The sequence below is a fragment of the Cynocephalus volans genome, chromosome 3, assembly GCF_027409185.1.
Source record: "Cynocephalus volans isolate mCynVol1 chromosome 3, mCynVol1.pri, whole genome shotgun sequence".
NCBI lineage: Eukaryota > Metazoa > Chordata > Mammalia > Dermoptera > Cynocephalidae > Cynocephalus > Cynocephalus volans.
In genome coordinates, this window is record NC_084462.1 from 178,871,896 (window position 1) to 178,890,360 (window position 18,465).

The window sequence follows — 18,465 nt, forward strand, 5'->3', positions numbered from 1 at the left end:
CAGTTGATATTATTGCATATATACCTAGGTTTCAGAGCTAATATATATTTTTTTTAAGATGACCGGTAAGGGGATCTTAACCTTTGACTTGGTGTTGTCAGCACCACGCTCTCCCAAGTGAGCCACAGGCCGGCCCAGTGCTAATACATTTAAACAACATACATTTATTTAAGAACAGCGGGGAACAAAAAAGAACGGTAAAAATAAACTTTTTATTTTCTAAGTCTTCATATTGGGGTGATGTTTTAACTCTTCCATGTGGTTTTAAGAAAACAAGTTGAAAAAAACTGACTTTAAAAAACAAAAGAATATAACTTATTCTACTGACCCCTCATTAAAATTACCTATATCTCCTCAATATATAAGAAAAATAAAAAGCTCTTAAAAAATTGAATTACATATAAACATCTACAAGTAGAAGTTGTTTTTACCATAAAAGCAATCTCCATAAAATATACAAAAGTTAAAAGGCAAAAGCATACCTGTCCACTTTTCCTTCTGCACTGTTTACTAAGTTCGCAAATTTCTTTTGTACATCATCCAGCATTGCTTGTTGGAGCTCATCTGTTTTAAAATATGTGAGTAAAGATAGCCTTTAGCTGATTAAAACAGTCTGGATGAACATATAATGAGATTTATGAGATCTTTTCTATGAACTTTGAATATATGCACTTCTAATTGGGAATATTCAATTATTTCCATCTCTTCTTTGGAACAGGGAACTAGGCTCTCTGATATAGAAATCATCTAGAAGCCAGAGTACTCATTAATTCACTTGGGTTACCCCAATAAGGTAATCAATTCTTTAACAGAAAATTTAAAAACAAAAAAATGTTTTCATCCTCTTTAGTAACTTAATAGCAAAAAAGAGATTTTCACCATTGCTTCCATGCAAGAAACATTTCCAGAGCCACTTATTTAATGGTAGGAAATGGAAAAGACAATTTTAGATTTTTCTTTTTCTATTTTCCTGGCTTGGACTCAGTTTTTGGTGAGCTAAGAGGAATGTCTAACACAACTAAGACCATGGTTCAGGATGCAGCTGATAGGGCAAAGTATTCTGGAGTAAGGAAATTGCAAAATACAATTCAGATCATTGATTCTAAAATACTAACCAAGTTACTGTAGCTTATGACTGATTCAGAAGGATGCTTGGGCTATTTTATTTTAAAATTCTCATTTAAAAAGGAAGCAAAATTTGTAAAATCTTGGTAGAATACTTGGAATTTGAGCAGTATTAAAAGCAAAGTCTAGAATTAAAACAAGAGATGCCTTGTTCATAAATTCAACCATGCCTCAGGGCCAAGGATTCCTGGACTAAGGAATGCTCACTCAAAGATGGAGTTTACACCTTATCTCAGAAATGGACAGTTTGAGCTGAAAGAGATGCTTACTAATTTTAAGCTAGATTACAAATTTTTATTCTGAAAGAAATAAGGAGGCGATCATTTTGTAAGAGTTCTACTTTTCAAATCAGAAACATTCACTTCCAAACACTAGACTTTGACCTCTTTTCACAAACCTACTCTTTATTTAATGCTGCATTTTCCTAGCAGTAGCTGGACGCAAGTTCCTTTATCAGGTATATGGCTTAAAACATTTTCCCCCCATTCTGGGGGCTGTCATTTCACTTTCTTGATGGTATCTTTTGAAGGACCAAAGTTTTTAATTTTGATGAAGTCCAATTTATTTTTTCCTTTGTTGCTTGTGTTTTTGGTGTCATATCTAAGAAACTATTACCTTAATCAACATCTCAAGGATTTACTCCTATGTTTTCTTCCAAGAGTTTTAACTCTAAAATTTAGTTCTATGGCCCAATTTGAGTTAATTTTTATGCATGGTTTGAGGTAGGGTTCCAACTTCATTCTTTTGCTTGTGGATGTCTGGTTGTTCCAGCACTATAGGGTGGAAAATTTTTCATTTGGTAACCTTGTCAAAAATCAGTTGAACATTAATGTATGATATATTTCTGGACTCTCAATTCCCTCTGCAAATGTTTTTTCTTGTGCCTGGAAAGCTCGTTTCCATCAATATTGCCTATTAACTCTTACTCACCCTTCATGTTTCAGTTCCCAACTCACTTCCTCACAAAAGTTTTTTCTGAGCCTTCCAGATTAGGCCAGGTCTGTCTGTTTTATGTTTTCATTCTGTCCTGTACAATGCTTCCATACAGTGCCTAAAATTCTGACTTAGAGTACTAAATGCATATATAAAATATCTAGTTTAACTGTTTTCAATGGCTTGTGGTTTTTCTAAATAGCAAAACTCTAAATTGTAAAATGTCATTCATATAATAGGCTAACTTTACCAAAAAAGAGACGGTTGCCATAACCATATTATAAAAGCAAGGTTAGTGTTTGGAAAATCTACTACAAACTTTTCCTTTCCTGTCTTTCCACTAAGGAATTTAAACTTGGACAACAGAGAGAGAGAGAGAGAGAGAGAGAGAGAGAGAGAGTGAGCACGAGCACGAGCATGAGTGCGTGAGAGCGAATATGAACAGGACTATTGTTAAACTCTGGGTTAGTAAAACATTTTAGATTCTTAAGGTGCACAAGTATATTATGAGTTATGAGCACATGGTGCTATTTAGCCCTTTTCTAGCACTACATTCTTAATGTAAACAGAACTCTCGACTACTCAGAGGGAGAACAGCAAATACCTTAATCTTGTCACTGTTCTTACTTAACCATCTCACTCACAAGCCAAAGTAGGAGCCAGAGTAAAGATGGGCATTGTCTTCTCTTCCATCCTCACCACGCCACGAGGTTATAGAAGGTAGCAGAGAAACAGAGGTCAAACTTTCTTACCCGCCCCTTCCCTTTTTCTGAGATTTCCCTTCTCCTATCTATTTTCCTCTAAATTGATAATCGTTATACTGATTACATGTCAAAATGATAATATGGATATATTGGTTTATATAAAATATATTAAAAAATTAATTTCACGTATCTTTTCACTGTTTTTTAATGTGGCCACTAAAAAATTTAAAGCTGCATGTGGCTCACAGTATTTCTTTTGGACTGTACAGTCTAAAACATAACCAGGATATAACACTACGCTGTACTGTCTCTAACTTAAAAAAAAGAAAAAAAGAAAAAACTGAATAGACAGTCTGTCTATTAAATAGTCATTTATCACTGTCTGATAAATAGACATTTTCAGAGTAAAATTCAAAAAGTAAAGAGTTGATTCTGTTAAAGATGATTTTAGTAAAATAAGTTTAAAATTTTTTAACTTTGCTGTATGAAAAACTGATGAAGAAATCAAACTGTCCTAAAATTCAAACCAAAAATATTTTCTTGATGAAAACTGATTATGGTTGGGACAATTTTGATTAAAATTTCTGTATTCAGGAAGGAAGAGTTGAAACATGCTCAAGGCCAAAGTGACATGGTTATAAGTTCTTAAACTCACTATCACAATATCCAGAATGCAAAGAGCTGTTTCAAATTCAAGTGGTAGTTTAAATGTATTCTGACATTTGAGCCTAGGGGAAAAAACCTCAGAATTTAGGGGAAGGGGCTGGAAGGATGGTATTAACTACAAGAGGTTTGGAAAAGAAAAGAAAGTCAAAACACCCACTTCAAAGGTCCCTACAGGCTCCTCTTTTCTCTAGACACCCTTATTCTCCACCCATCAGAGATTCTGAACACTTCTCTACAAAAACTGATGACTAATTCAAACCACAATGTGAAATCAGAATTGTATTTATATGGGAATGCAAAATATGGTTATTTAGAAATGGGTTTTAAGCCAAATACAATATTCCTGTGAAATCATCTCACATGCCAAAGTAATTCTCTGGAAGTAAAGGAAAAAAAAAAAAAAAAAACGTCAGAGGACAGTTTAAAATTAACCATTTCAAAGCAATTGAGATTTAGTCTAGCTTGGAGAAAAAGAGTTACTTTGAATGTATGATACAGTAAAACCTGACATATTAGAGCCTCTCCTCTGATATACCTAGGGATGGTGCCATGGTCTTCATCACTTGACTTAAAATAAAAATTGAATATAAAATGTAGTTGACTGCAACAAATGAGCACACTATAGTTTTACATTTCATTTGTGATTAATGATGATACACTATAATGCTGTATGCAAAGAACATCTTAAAATTAGTCATCCCCTTACAAAGTTATTTGGTTACTTCATGACTAAGCTCCCATGGAGAAGACCCAGATCAGGTTTATTGAACAGTCACCTGACTGGGAAAAAAGTTAACGGAGCACAGAACTTGAGTGTCAGAAGACCTGGATGTGAATCATGGTCCTATGACGGGGGCCAGATTTTGTTGCCTATTTTATAAAGCAAGCATGATCATCTCAAAGAATTTTAAATGTGCTTTTCTAAATAGTAAAGTGCTATGTAAAGCATTAGTACTCATTCATCTCATTTCTTAAAAGAGCTGAAGAGTTCATTGTTTAATCTGGCCCTCATCAGTACCAATCATACATATCACTTTGGTTAATGTTAATATTTTGTGATTTTTCCCTTCCATTTTGCACATTTGTCATTTTTAAGAACCAAGGCAAAGGAGTCAATCAAAGGAAGAAAAAAATGTTAGAAATTTGATTTATAAATATAGGTAAATAAATTGGGTCTGGTGTCTTATTTGCATTGGCTACCTTCTAAATAAATTTAAACCTGATACAATAGTAAACCTAATAATAGGAAATTAAGCCTTTTCAATTAATTAAATATAACCAAAGCAAAAGCTAGAAATTAATGGTCTTTTTATCACAGAATTTCAACTTATAGAAGATCACTTTTACTTTAACACCAAATAATTTTGGTAAAAGATATATCTACTTACAATTTGAACGTAAGATATACTACCATCTGCTTTGTCTTTTAACTGAATTCTTTTCAACCATATCTGAGACAGCATTTTAAGGCCTAGAGCACTTGGTGAATGCTTTCTTGTCCCATAATCATAATTATTAATTGCTGTGTGAAAAATAACCTTTAAAACTGTACTTCCTGGCAATGAACTCACAGAAAAAGAATTTCATTAATATAGTATAACCTCAATTTGAATTCCAGTAGATCATAATCTGTGATTAAAATGAAATAGGTTGAGGTCTACTGAATTATTTGTACAGTTAATTGGAGTTACTATGTGTACTTGAAAGAGATTTTATATAAATATTTTAAATGTAACTGAATCAAATGTATTTTCCTTCTCCATTCTCTTCCCTCAACCCTTTATTATGAATTCAGATAATGTGTGCTATGTTTTTCCATACAGAAACAGAAAATTTCTTAAAGAAAGTAAATATTATGAGTAAAGTTATATATTTCCTTTTAAAGGTTTATACAGACCAGCCACATCCCAAAAGAAAGGATAGAATTTTTCAGTGAAAGTTAAAATCACTGCAGGAACGTTTCCGCTAATGGAATATAATCACTACTTTGAAAGGACACTAATGATAAAAGGTTTTCTAAGCTGCAGCCTGAACTTCAACTCATTTCTGAAAGCTCTCTACTGCAAATCAGCATGGATGACAACCAGCCTAAAGAAGTTTTGTTCAGCGAACACAGGGTTTTTACAAAAACTTAAATTAGGTGTCATACTAAAAAATAGGGGTATTTCACATAAAAATCCAGATTTCCAGTGTCTCTTGGAAGATCTAAAGATTTGGCAACTCTGGACCTACATTCCTGCACAGCAACAGTTAGGTGGAACTGAGAATCTGCCGCCCCCATAAGAAACACTCTTCAATTCACCACAGGTCTCATTTGCTCTTTTATATTATCATTTTGGCACCAGTTTACAACTTGTGTTTGTGATCCATACTTAAGAGTTTCATTTCTCTATACAGCAACACAGTTCCACCTCTACCTTCTCAGCAGCCCACACCAACATGCCATACCACCTCACCCCACCACATACACACACCTGCACGTGCACACACACACCACCCTTCGGTCAATACCAGTCAACCGTATCTCCAGCCAGATTCCAAATTATGCCACACAGTTTCATATGAATTTCTTCCTTTGTCTACAATGCTTCTCCCCAACTCCCTGCATGCTTAGCCGTCCCTACTCATCATTCAAGTGAGGTCAAGTATACCCTTCACTAGGCTTTTCTACCCTTCCATGCCACCATCACCAAGGAGAACACATAGCTCTTGCCTTGCGAAATTTGTTGTGTGTATTTGATTACATGTCCTATCCCCTTCCTGACTACCTGTAACCTCCCGAAAGTAGCACTCTGGTCCCCTGTCTTTGTATTTCCAGTGCCTATTGTAGTGCTCAATACGCAGCAGATAAACAAGGAATATTTGATAAATAGACAAAATAATGATTAATTTTCCCTGGGAAGGGAGAATGGGAAGAACAAAACACAGGACAAAAAGAATATATAATTTATGTTCTGAATTACTCATCCATACATAAAGAAATGAAAGAAAGTACATAAAATACATAAACTCAAAATGTTCTTATCTCTACATAATTTATCTTCCTTTATATCTAGAAGAATTATTTAAAAATAACTGCAATTTCTAAAACATAACTCAGTTTAGTTATTAATGAAACACATTAAAAAATATAACTATTAAGTTGAAAAGGACTTAATTATTCATCTGATACAAACTTTTTTCTTAATTCAAATTTTGGCATTGTCTAGTATACCCAGATGTTTATATCATCACAAATAAATTTTTTTTTTCAAAAGATGACCGGTAAGGGGATCTTAACCCTTGACTTGGTGTTGTCAGCACCACGCTCAGCCAGTGAGCAAACCGGCCATCCGTATATGGGATCCAAACCCGGGGCCTTGGTGTTATCAGCACCGCACTCTCCCGAGTGAGCCACGGGCCGGCCCATCACAAATAAATTTTTAATCATTTATGGCAATTCAGAAAACTGCATCTGGTACCTCTTATATGTTTCCTCTAAAATCACCACTTGTGCCAAAAACATCTATAAAGAAATCCCTCAAAAGATTTGGGTAACAAAGCGTCTGGGAATGTATTTGGCCCATGTTCAACAGGACATTATATGTTTCCTTGTATAAATCATATCCTGGAAAACAGAATGTCTTTATTTAAAATAAAAAGCTCTACCATCCACAACCAGAAAGGTAGTTCCACGGAAAACACTTTAAGCTTCTTTTATAATTGTAGTTTTAAAACACATTTTTATGCTTCATATTACAGTAGGTTTTACTGGGACTCATTTTATACATTCTTCTAGATGTTCTTAAAAACAAATATTCTAGGGAAATTTTCCACTGTCAACTCATAGAAGACTTTTTTAAAAGTGGCAACTAAATCTTAAAAAAAAAAATCAGTTAGGGGGCCCTTTTACATACAGGTATAAACTGGCAGATAGACCAAAAGATTTTTCCAATGCTACAACTAAACTGGTGTTGCTTATGAAAACGTATTTTTCTCTGAGTACCATAAAATTCACCACCCTTTTGTTTTCTGTTGTTTTTTTAAAAAATTGTTATTAGTATATCATCACCCTTTTGAATAATAGTTATAAAAACAAGAACCATCTTATGCTTTCTATTTCAATTTATCCAATCCTTTTCATTTAAGCAGGAATTTATCTCAAGGATGATGACAGAGAACAAAAGTGAAAGAAGGAAAATATCAGATTTGACCACAAATATGGCAAGATAACACATCTTTTAATGTTCTGCTATAGTCTAAGTTCAGACAAATGTAAATATTTTCTCATTAAGAGCAATTCCATAGAAATTGTGCACTCTGATCAACTCAGAATAATGAAAGACACTGCCCGATCTGCTTCATAGACTAGCATATAAAGTGTGAAAAAACCAATACGATATAGATTGGCATGTAAAATAAGTTTTTGGAACTATAGTCATCCATGCTATGGGGGGACAGAGGTTGGTTCCAGGACCTCCAGTAGATACCAAAATCCACAGATGCTCAAGTCCCTGGTATAAAATGTCATAGTTTTTAAGTATAACCTATGCACATCCTCCAGTATACTTTAAATCATCTCTAGATTATTTATAATAGCTTAAGCAAGGCAAATACTATATAAATAGTTGTTATACTGTATTGTTTAAGGAGTAATGACAAGGAAAAGCTCGTACATGTTCAGTAGAGAAGCAATTTAAAAAAAAATTTTTTTTTCTTTCAATCTGCAGTTGGTTGAATCTACAGATGTGGAACCCAAAGAAAAGAAAGGCTGACCATATACTGAAGAACACTTTTAGATAAAATATTGAGAGGATAATTTTTAAAAGGAAGGATAGCAGTAATTCTTCTACCAGCCAACATCATTTATTAAAGTAGTACCCATAAAATGTTTTTTTTTTTTTTTTTTTTGTCTTTTTAGTGGCTGGCCTGTATATGCATCCAAACTTTGACTCTGGTCTTCTAACACCTGCTCTGACCAACTGAGGTAACTGGGCAGCTCTCCTGTAGGATCTTAGGGATTCTTTTCACCGTTACTGTCCCAGGCAGAGAGAGAGATGTTTTAAACAGTCCTTCCACTTACTAGATGAAATCCTACTACTGCTTCAAAGTTCTACTCAAGTTCCTTTCCTCCATGGAATGCCGCATGACCCTTAACAAGACTCTGAAGGAACTAAATATGTACTGTTGTATGACCACTGTCTTAAATTACTAACCTATGGTGTATCTATGCTGGATGTCACTTCCTTAGCTAAGCTACTTGAAAAAGGGATCCTGTCTAATATCTGACACAGCACCTAACACAAAGCCAAGCAGTTGCTTCTCACTAAGTACTTAATGACTGATAAGGCATCTATCTTCATACTTTTCATACAAGACCTGTAAACATCCACAGTTCATAACCATGGCACTAACAACATAATCTAAAAATGATTGAAATTAACAATCTACTGGTTTAATATTGGTGTAACATGTAAAAGCTTTCATATGTCTCACCAGAATTAATCATTTCATCTCTGGTAGCAATAACATAATCAATCATTTTGAATAAAACACCTTTTTGTTCAAGTTAGGTTTCCTAATATTGTTTAAAAGCTGAAACTGCATATCAACTAATCATTAGTCTACAGATGCTTAGAAATAAAACAATACTTCGCCTCTACAGTTCAAGTCTATATACTTCCTTGCAACAAAAGCCAATCTGTCTTTTTCAAAATTGTTTCTCTAGGCAAATATTTTTACTGTACGGCCAAGTTTTGTGTTAAAAATAAAGTACAGTACTACAACATCGATCAACATTTAAAGGACTTAATGATCTATGAAAGAAAATATACAGTGATTCTTTTGAAAAAAGCAAGCCAATCAACGTTTTGTTTATGTTATCAAATCAAGAGTGGAGCTTTGAGAAAATAAAATCACATTTGTGTTTAGAGATATAACAGCAATATTAAGCACTTATGTAATATGAGAAAACAGACTGGGAGGGAGAGCTGTAAATGGCAAGAATAACTTAAAGACATAAGAGAACCAACTGTTTCTTTACTACCCTTCCTGTCTGTGGAACACTGGCCTCTTGCCTAGCCTTCCAAATGCAAGCTGTACAAGCTTAATTCAACAGAGCTTTTTCTATAACTAATATCGATTCAACAAAATGAGCCCAAAGTTCCTATATGTTTACAAGGAATATTAATTGTAATTTTTAACATGAATAGGAACCTAGGCCACCTAAGCCTTACCAGATATAATCAAAAAAAATCTGAAAATATTTTACTACTAAGGGTTTAAATGGGTGCTTAAACAAATACTAAATACTGAAAAGACTCTCATAATATTTATCAACTACAATAAGTCACAGAATTTTTTGTCATCTACTGGCAACGTCTCAGGGAGATGTCTAAAGAGGTGGCCTTAGATATTATAGAAACATGAAATACAGCATTGAGTTGTCACAGGCTGACGAGTTGGTTCCAAACACTGCCTTTTCACCTCCACTAGTCGAGCCCAATTCTACAATACCAATTCTTCAGGTAACTATTTGGCTGCCCAGTGTGTCTCCTCTGGGTTGCCCATTTGCCTTCCAGATAATGCTGTAGTTGCATTGGCCTTCAATCTAACTAGACTTTTTTCCCAATAAATACTGTGTCTTGGTAAAGGCAATCATTTCAACATTTAGGGCACAATACAGAGGATACTACCATATCCTCAAGGGAGATGGAGACATATAGTACAAAATATAAGTCAGACTATAAATAATGATTTTCCTGACAGGAATACAGTAACATGGAAAGATCATAAACTTTGGCCATGGGCAGAAAGATCAGAGTTTATATAACTTATCAAATGGAATTAATACCCCCTACTGTAGAGTTGCTCATGAAAATAAATAAAATAAGAAGACTAAATAATAAAGTATATGTTATATCAAATGTCCATAATAGATATTCAATATATAATTATTTCCTTGCTGCCCATATCCCAACCCTCTACTGGATTTAGAGTTCTTCCAGGCTGGCCAAGTCAACTAAAAGTAGAGGACTTTCAGTTGGGCAGTTCTTTGCCTCAGAATCAAGTTTATTTTGAGTACAACTATCTCACATCTATCTTATCATTTTTTCTATTCCTAAAAATCTCCCATCTACTGTCTCCTGTTGGATTTAGGCCAACTTACTTTGGCTTGTCCTTTAGTATCCATGCTTCAGTGGTTCTTGCCTGCTTGCCTTCTTAGTGTCTAAGCCAATGTTTCTGTTGTTTGACAGCATATCTGCTGTACCATCTCCTATTTTTGCCTATTTCTTATTTCTATTTTATGTTAGGTGTTATGTAATTCCCTAATTACATGCCTTGTTACTGCTGTGTCTAACCTAGACACCTAAAACTGATGTATTTCCAGGCTCCACTATCACCCTTCTGATAACCTTGAATCGTTACCTACTAAATGCAACCCTAGAATAGCTTCAACTTCCTGGTTACCTCTAAATCAGAGATTAAATGAGGAAATACCATTTTGTCAGCTATTAGTTTCAACAAAGCACTATCAACAACCTGATTATCTGAGGCCCAATTGATTATCCTAACCACAGGACTCACCTTAGGGAATTGACAGCGATTATGAGCTCCCTTACAAGCCTCAAAAAATAAGGGCTAACCACTTAGCTCAGTTGGTTAGAGCACAGTGTTATAACATCAAGGTAAAGGGTTTGGATCCCCGTACCAGCCAGCTACCAAGAAAGAAAAAAAACCACGATGAATGGCTGTGTGTAAAGCACTATCTACAGTCATAAATATCTAGTTATACTCAGACATTTATTCCATAAAAAGTTACTTTTTTACTTGAAAATATTGCCCTAACATATCAGACAGCTTTAGGGTAGAATGCATATGAATTGATCAGGGAGAAGTCAGAACCATAAAAAGTCAATCAGTCAAATTAACCCCCTTGGTCTGCCCAGGGGCCCAAGGCATGGAGCCCCCCTGCCCACAACCAGGCACACTGCCAGTGCCACAGGGCCTACCCCAGGCCCTGAGGCATGAAGCTGGGGACCAGACCCCCCCTCACAACCACGTACACTGCCAGTGCCTCGGGGCCCACTGGGAGGGCCCGACGCATGGAGCCAGGGACAAGACCTCCCCCTCACACAACCAGGCACACCACCAGTGCCAAGGAGAATGCCAAAAACATCACCTCCGTTTGGGTGGCCCACCACAGCTACCACAGTAACCACAGTTGCCATGAAAGTGGCTAGACATTACAACCACCATGCAGGTGGTCCACCAGCCACAGGAGTGCATTGACACAAGGAGAGTCACCAGCAGAGACCAAAGAAGAGGATGTCTCTCTCCACAAAGCCCATTCCAGAGCGACAGAAGAAGCATCTGCTCTATGATAATATTGGGGGAACTGAACACACCTGTCAGCATTAGACAGATCATCTAGGCAGCAAATCAACAGAGTAACCATTACTCTTTCAGAGGGAGAGAAGAAATCTAGGGTTATAAGTGGTGGGAGAGTGGAGGGATAGGGGGATAGGGAGAGATTGGACAAGGGTCGTAAAAAATAAGTACAATTTGTGGGCTGACCCCATGGTGCACTCGGGAGAGTGTGGCGCTGGGAGCACAGTAGTGCTCCCGCCACGGGTTTGGATCCTATATAAGGATGGCCGGTGCACTCACTGGCAGCCTGCGGTACGGCCAGTCACAAACAGAAAAAAAAATAAAAAATAAAAAAAATAAGTACAATTTGTAACAATATACATACTAGTAATATTTATTTGATCAACATGTGTCAACACTGAGCCCCCAAAATATGTATAATCAATTATGATTCAATAAAAAAAAGAGGAAAAAAATCAACCCACTTCTTAGTGGTCAACAGCGTGACAACCAACACAACAGCATTGCCTCAACATCCAGAAAAACTAACTGCACAGCTAGGGACAACGTAATGACTCTGGTTTCACCAGGATCATACTTAAGTTGAAGCTAACCAGTCATGGGAGATAGAAATGAAAGTCACACACACATGAAGTTGGTCTCACTCAACCGTGCCAGTGCATGGTGGAAGACCACATCTGATTGGTATTGTAGGGTGAGGGAAGGAAAAGAAAAAAACCTACTCTGTTTTTTAAGTTCTTCAATTTGTTCTTCCTTTAGGTCTAACTGTTCTGTAAGTCTTGATGCTGAATCCAACACAGCATTTGTTTCATCCAAATGTTCCTGAGGGAAAAAAAGTTATTAAAAAGCAGTATGCAAAAACAGTTTCACAAACTCTAGAACTGAGAGACATCTTAGAGTCAACCCTTTACATTTTAGCTGATGAAATTGCTCCTCTGTGACCTTGGGCAAGTTTATGCAACTACTAAGTACCAAAGATAGACCCCCACACTCTTTCACAATAAAACATTGCCTCTTTCAGAGGAACTAAATAAAAAGAGAGAATGCTATTAAAAGACAACATGATGATGGAAATAAAAAAAATGACAATAAGAAATAAAACTTCAAAAAATGGACACAAAAAGTCAAGAAATATAGCAACAAATGTTCTTGCCCTTTTTAATTTTTGCAAGTCTAATAAAGTGATATTTCACTGTGATTTTGTTACTTTAAATTTTATTTCCTGTTACTGAATTTGGGCATTTTTTTTCATGTTTACAGGATAGTTGGGTCTGCTCTTCTGTGCAAACCTCTTTGCATACATTGCTCTTGTTTCTAATGAGCTGCTTCTTTCTTGTCAATTTGTAAGAGCACCTTGTACGGTAGATGTAAACTCTTTGTCATCTGTGCTACACAAATACCATTTACCACATATGCCATTTATCTAATGACTCTATGATGTCTTTTGCCATGTAAATTTTTAAGTTGTACATAGTCAAGCATGTCCTACTTTGCTTTTACAGCTTCTTGAGTTTTAGTCTTGGTTAGGATCCTCCTTGCCCCTAGACTGTACATGTAGTCTTCTAGGTTTTATTGCAAGATATTTTGGTTTTTATATTTAAATCTTTAACAGAGTGTTTCTCAATGGGAGTGCTTTTGACATTCCTGGCCCACTAAATAGCGGGAAAGCCATCTAATCACTGTAAAAACCAAAAATATCCCCAGGTATTCAGTACCATTCCCAGTTGAGAATCCTCATTCTAATACAACTGGAATTTATTTTTGCATATGGTGTGAGATGGGACTGAATTTAATTTTCTTTCATATGGACAGCCAGTTGTGCTAACCTCATTTATTAGACAATCTATCCTATTTCTCATTAAATTAAAATTAGTTTAGTTTAGGATTTAGTTTTAAATTCTCAAGTATATTCTGCAGTCTATTTCTGGACTCTGCTTCTGTTCCACTAATCTAGTCAATATTGTATTGACTTATGGCTCTATTTTAGTATCTAATAGGCCAGTCCCTCCTCACTGTTGTTCTTTCTCATAATTTTCTTGGTTGTTTACGAGTATTCATCCATGTAAGTTTCAGGTCAAGTTTTGTCATCTTCAATCACTGTGACAGCTTTTTTGATGTGTCATCCTGAACAGGCTACAGTCCTCAGTTATTCAAACATAATCCAGATGTTGCTGTGAAGACATTTTGAAAATGCAATCAAAGCCCTTAATCAGCTGAATTTAAGGAAGGCACATTATACTGAATAATATGGGTTGGCCTGATTAAACCAGTTCAAAGTCCTTAAAAGCAGGAATTAGGCTTCCCCCCAAAAGAGAAAAATTCCTTCTCTGGACAGCAGCTTCCACCTGTGCCTATGGAGTTCCATCCTGCTTGTGATTTTCCTTTCTTCACTGCCTATGGACAATATCTTTGGCCCATGCCTGTGAGTTCCATTCCACCTTTGATGTAGTCTTCCCATCAGGACTGCCAGCCTACAAATTTCAGACTTGCTTTGCCAGCCCCCACAATCGTGTAGCCAATTCTTTATAATAAATTGTGTATGTGTGTAATCATACATATCATATATACAAATTTGTCTATATATGCATATGTCACGCACACATACACATCCTACCAGTTCTGCTTCTAGGGACTGAACCCTGACTAATACACAAGGAGACTGAAACAAAAAATTCTAAAAAAAAATTATTATTCAAAATCCACAAAACTAAACTTAATATGAATGAAATTTAAATAAACTTCCAAATTACTTTTTTAACCCTGTAGCATTTATACTTACAAAATTATGAAAGCTTAAAACTACACTAAGACTTTTTACACTAAGACTTTTTCAAAAATCAGCATTTATACTTCATTTTTCTTTCTCCCATTTGTTTGGTTTCTATTTCAATAATTTCAGCTTTTATCTTTATTAGTTCTCTTAGTTACTTCTGATTTATTTTGTTCTTTTTCTAAATGCATATCACATTTTAAATTTTTTTAAAAAGACAAAAAAAACCTAGTTTTAATAGATCTGAACTTCCATCCTAGCAGTTTGACAGATTAGATACTCTGGACTCACTGGAAATAACTAAGTGTTGGATAAAATATATCTTCTTAAATGTATTAATGAACTGACAAGAAAGCAAGCATAAGTGATCAATAAAAATATTAAAAGTAATCAGGGAAATGCAAATTAAAACCACTAGAAGATAGTACTTCTGCTATTGTTTGAATGTGTCCCCTCAAAGTTCATGTGTTGGAAACTTGATACCTAATACAGTGGTGTTGGGAGGTGGGGCCTAATGGGAGATATTTGGTTCATGAGGGCACTGCCGTCATGAATGAATTAACGCCATTATTGTGGAAGCAGGTTCCTTATCATGGGAGTGGATTCCTTATAAAGATGAGTTTGGCCACCTCTTGCTCTTCCTCTTGCCTCTCTTTGCCCTCCCACCATGGGATGAGATGGCAGGAAGGCCTTGGTGAGATACCGGCCCCTCAAGTTTGGACTTCTCAGCCTCCAGAATTGTGAGCCAATAAATTCCTGTTCATTATAAATTATCCAGTTTGTGGTATTCTGTTATAGCAGCACAAAACAAAGACACCTTCCAACCCATCAGACTGGCAAAAACATGATGTCAGATAACACCAAATGTTTGCAAGGAGGTAGAATAAGAACTCTTACACATTGCTGGTAGAAGTAAATTACCACAATTGCTTTAAAAAACAATTTGCCATGATCTAATAAAGCTGAGGCTGCCCACATATGCGGGTACTTCAAAAAGCTTATGAAAAAGATTCATATTATCTTTTAATTCTATTTTTCCATGAACTTTTTGAAGTACTCTTATAGGCCTGGAAACTCAGCAATTTCAATCAAGATACACATGTGAAAGAAACTCTTCTATGTGTGCACCAGGATATATAAACAAGGAAGTACATAACCACATTGTTTGTATAGAAGACATCTGAAATGTCCATTATTAATAAAATGGGTAAATAAATTATATATTCATGCAGTAAAAATAATGAACCGTCTACACACAGTAACATAGCTGAAGAAGCAAGTCTCAGAAGAATTATTTGATTTACATACAGTTCAACTTTCATTTATAAAGACTTCAAAAATATGCAAAACCAAACAACATCATTTGGAGATGAAAACCTATGTGATAAAACCATAAAGAAAAACAAGGGAGTTTTAAACACAAAATATTAGTATAGTAGTTATCAACAAGGTGGTAGGAAGGAGACAAGATGTGGAAGGGTGCATAAGGGCTTCAAAGGATGACATTCTATTTCTTATATGGGGTGGTGACTATGTGTGTATTTGCTGTATTGCTGATATATTTTATACATATTACCTAATTTTTTTTGCAGCCACTTAATATTTAATAAAAGTCTTAAAACTTTGTAGGAAATATATCTACTCTTACTTGGAACATTAATGTTCCTGTATAGCATATTCACCACTAATTCCAGGTAAGTGAATTTCATTATTTTTCACTAGCTTTTGCTAAAATCTACTTAAGACTTAGAAAAGTATCTCCTAAATCTAAAAGCATGTCACTTTGGTGTTGTATTTTTTCTTAGTGATTCATTTTATTTATACCTCATGATTTTTGTTTGTATGAAATATAGAATAATAAATAAAAAATATTTTAAAGGATGACCTACAAAAGAAAAAGATCTAATGGGATCATACACATTATTTTAATCTGTGTGAAATATAGTAACCAGTATATTTTGTTAGAAAATTATAAAGTTAAAATCATAGATTAATTTGGTTTTTTTCCCCTAGAGATCTCTAAAACACCCACGTGTGCTAAAAAATTAAAATATCCTATCTTCTCACATTTGCTGTGTGTGTCTACTCTATACTATAAGTCAGTGACCCAAGGGAAATCCCGAGTATATAGTTTACTGTTATGCCCCAGCAGAGGATCAGATACAGAGTAGCCACTTGAACATCATTTACTAAATGAATAGCTTTGAAGATTAGTTCCAAGACAAAGATTCTACAAGGTAATTATTTCATGAATAATAAAATTTACAAGAGAAAACTATTTTGACATACCTGTAATGACACCACTTTTCCTTCCAGATTTTCTGCCTTTTCCTTCCACTCTGCCATAAGCTGTTTTTGCTTTTCTAGTTCAGCAGAATACATAGCTTTCTCCTCTGAAGATCAAGAAAGTTACATTAGTATTTTGCAATTGTGTGATAAAACTAGAATTTTAAACCACTTGAAATTTTAATAATTCAACAAAAATAGTTCAAATGTCTCAGTGAGAAAATTATATATGCCTTAGTGATAATGTTAAGTAATGAGATCACTGTTTGCTCTGCACAAACCCTTTTCCATGTTGTTTATCCTGCAGATTCTTCTCTCCTTTCATAACTCTACTCAAGTATTTCCCCCTTGGCAATTTTTTTTCTCTCTGGCCTCAGTACCATACTAGTTTGTATACATGCCTGCTCTTGTAATTCTATTACATTACAAAAATCTAAAAACCTTATATTCAAAATTCATGATTTCAACCACATGCATAACCCTGAAGGGACACGCAGGTACAAATTTAAAGTTACTTCCTTATCCTCATATCCCCTAACCACACCCCACCTAGCAGTTAATTCACTGTCAGTAGTTCCTGATGTATGAAAAAACAAAAGGATGGGTGAAACTAAAACATTACCATAAATCTGAGTATGAGTGAATGTGAAAAAAACATTATTTGGTTCTCAGGATAAAACGGCTCTGCTCACTGTTACTGTGTCTCCAGAAAAGTACTTCCCATTTGGACTAGAAGATATAGTCACCTCAAAGTATAGATGAATAGCTAATAACAAGTTTATAAATATATCAAAGGATGGTAATTACTAATGATTAACACTCTGAAGTGGGTTCGACCTCCAACCAATATCTTAAAACCTAATCACCTTTTCCATGTGTGTATCTCTCTCTTCCTTTGTATTCTCCCTTTATCACTTGATCATCCTACCGCGTGTTGCCTTTATACTTCAACTCTCACCTTAACTGGTAATATAATACTAAATCAAATTTTTAATAACTACTGAATATAGTTAATGTTCTCTAGTCTTAGTTGTAAAGGAGTCTAAATAGTTGATGATGGCTACTTACATTTTGCCCCTACAAGTGGGAAACCTTTTTAAGATTTACCCATGTTTAATCTAAAATGGCACTCCAATAGGGGAAAATTACCAACAACTACAATTTTTCTTCACTGAAAAACCGACCATACAACTTACCTTCTTGGAAATGCTCTAGTACCATCTGCAGGTTGGCTAGTGATAGAGTATACCGCTTTACTTGTTCCTGGGAGACCAAAAGCTGCAGTGCAGTTTCATCCCTTTGCTTGGAGACTACATTCAATTGCTCCTGTAATGACTGTACCTGCACACTGGCTTGATGGCTTCAAACAAAAAGAATAAAAATCAAACTGCTTCTATTACTTTAACCAGAAGAATCACCTTCCCTAAGTCTTATTGCACTAAATTCGGGGTAGATTTCAAAGTATTTAGGTACTTTAACAAGATGAAACATCTTCCCCACATTTTGTTATTCTGGTAACATACACATTAAAATTTACCATTGTAACCATTTTTACATGTCCTGTTCAGTGGCACTAAGTATAATCACAATGTTGTGCAACCACCACCGCCA

At 35.2% G+C, this 18,465-nt stretch overlaps 1 protein-coding gene across 1 annotated transcript in view; it reads right to left on the reverse strand.

Moving 5' to 3' along the window:
- Positions 1–18,465, reverse strand: part of LOC134372808 (thyroid receptor-interacting protein 11-like) — a 33,788-nt gene that overhangs the window by 4,919 nt on the left and 10,404 nt on the right. Inside the window, exons 4-7 of the mRNA XM_063090173.1 lie at positions 18,051–18,214; positions 16,858–16,961; positions 12,521–12,620; positions 483–564 (exon numbers count right to left, since the gene is read on the reverse strand). Coding sequence (XP_062946243.1) covers positions 483–564; positions 12,521–12,620; positions 16,858–16,961; positions 18,051–18,214 — 450 coding nt within the window. The remainder of the gene's footprint in view (positions 1–482; positions 565–12,520; positions 12,621–16,857; positions 16,962–18,050; positions 18,215–18,465) is intronic.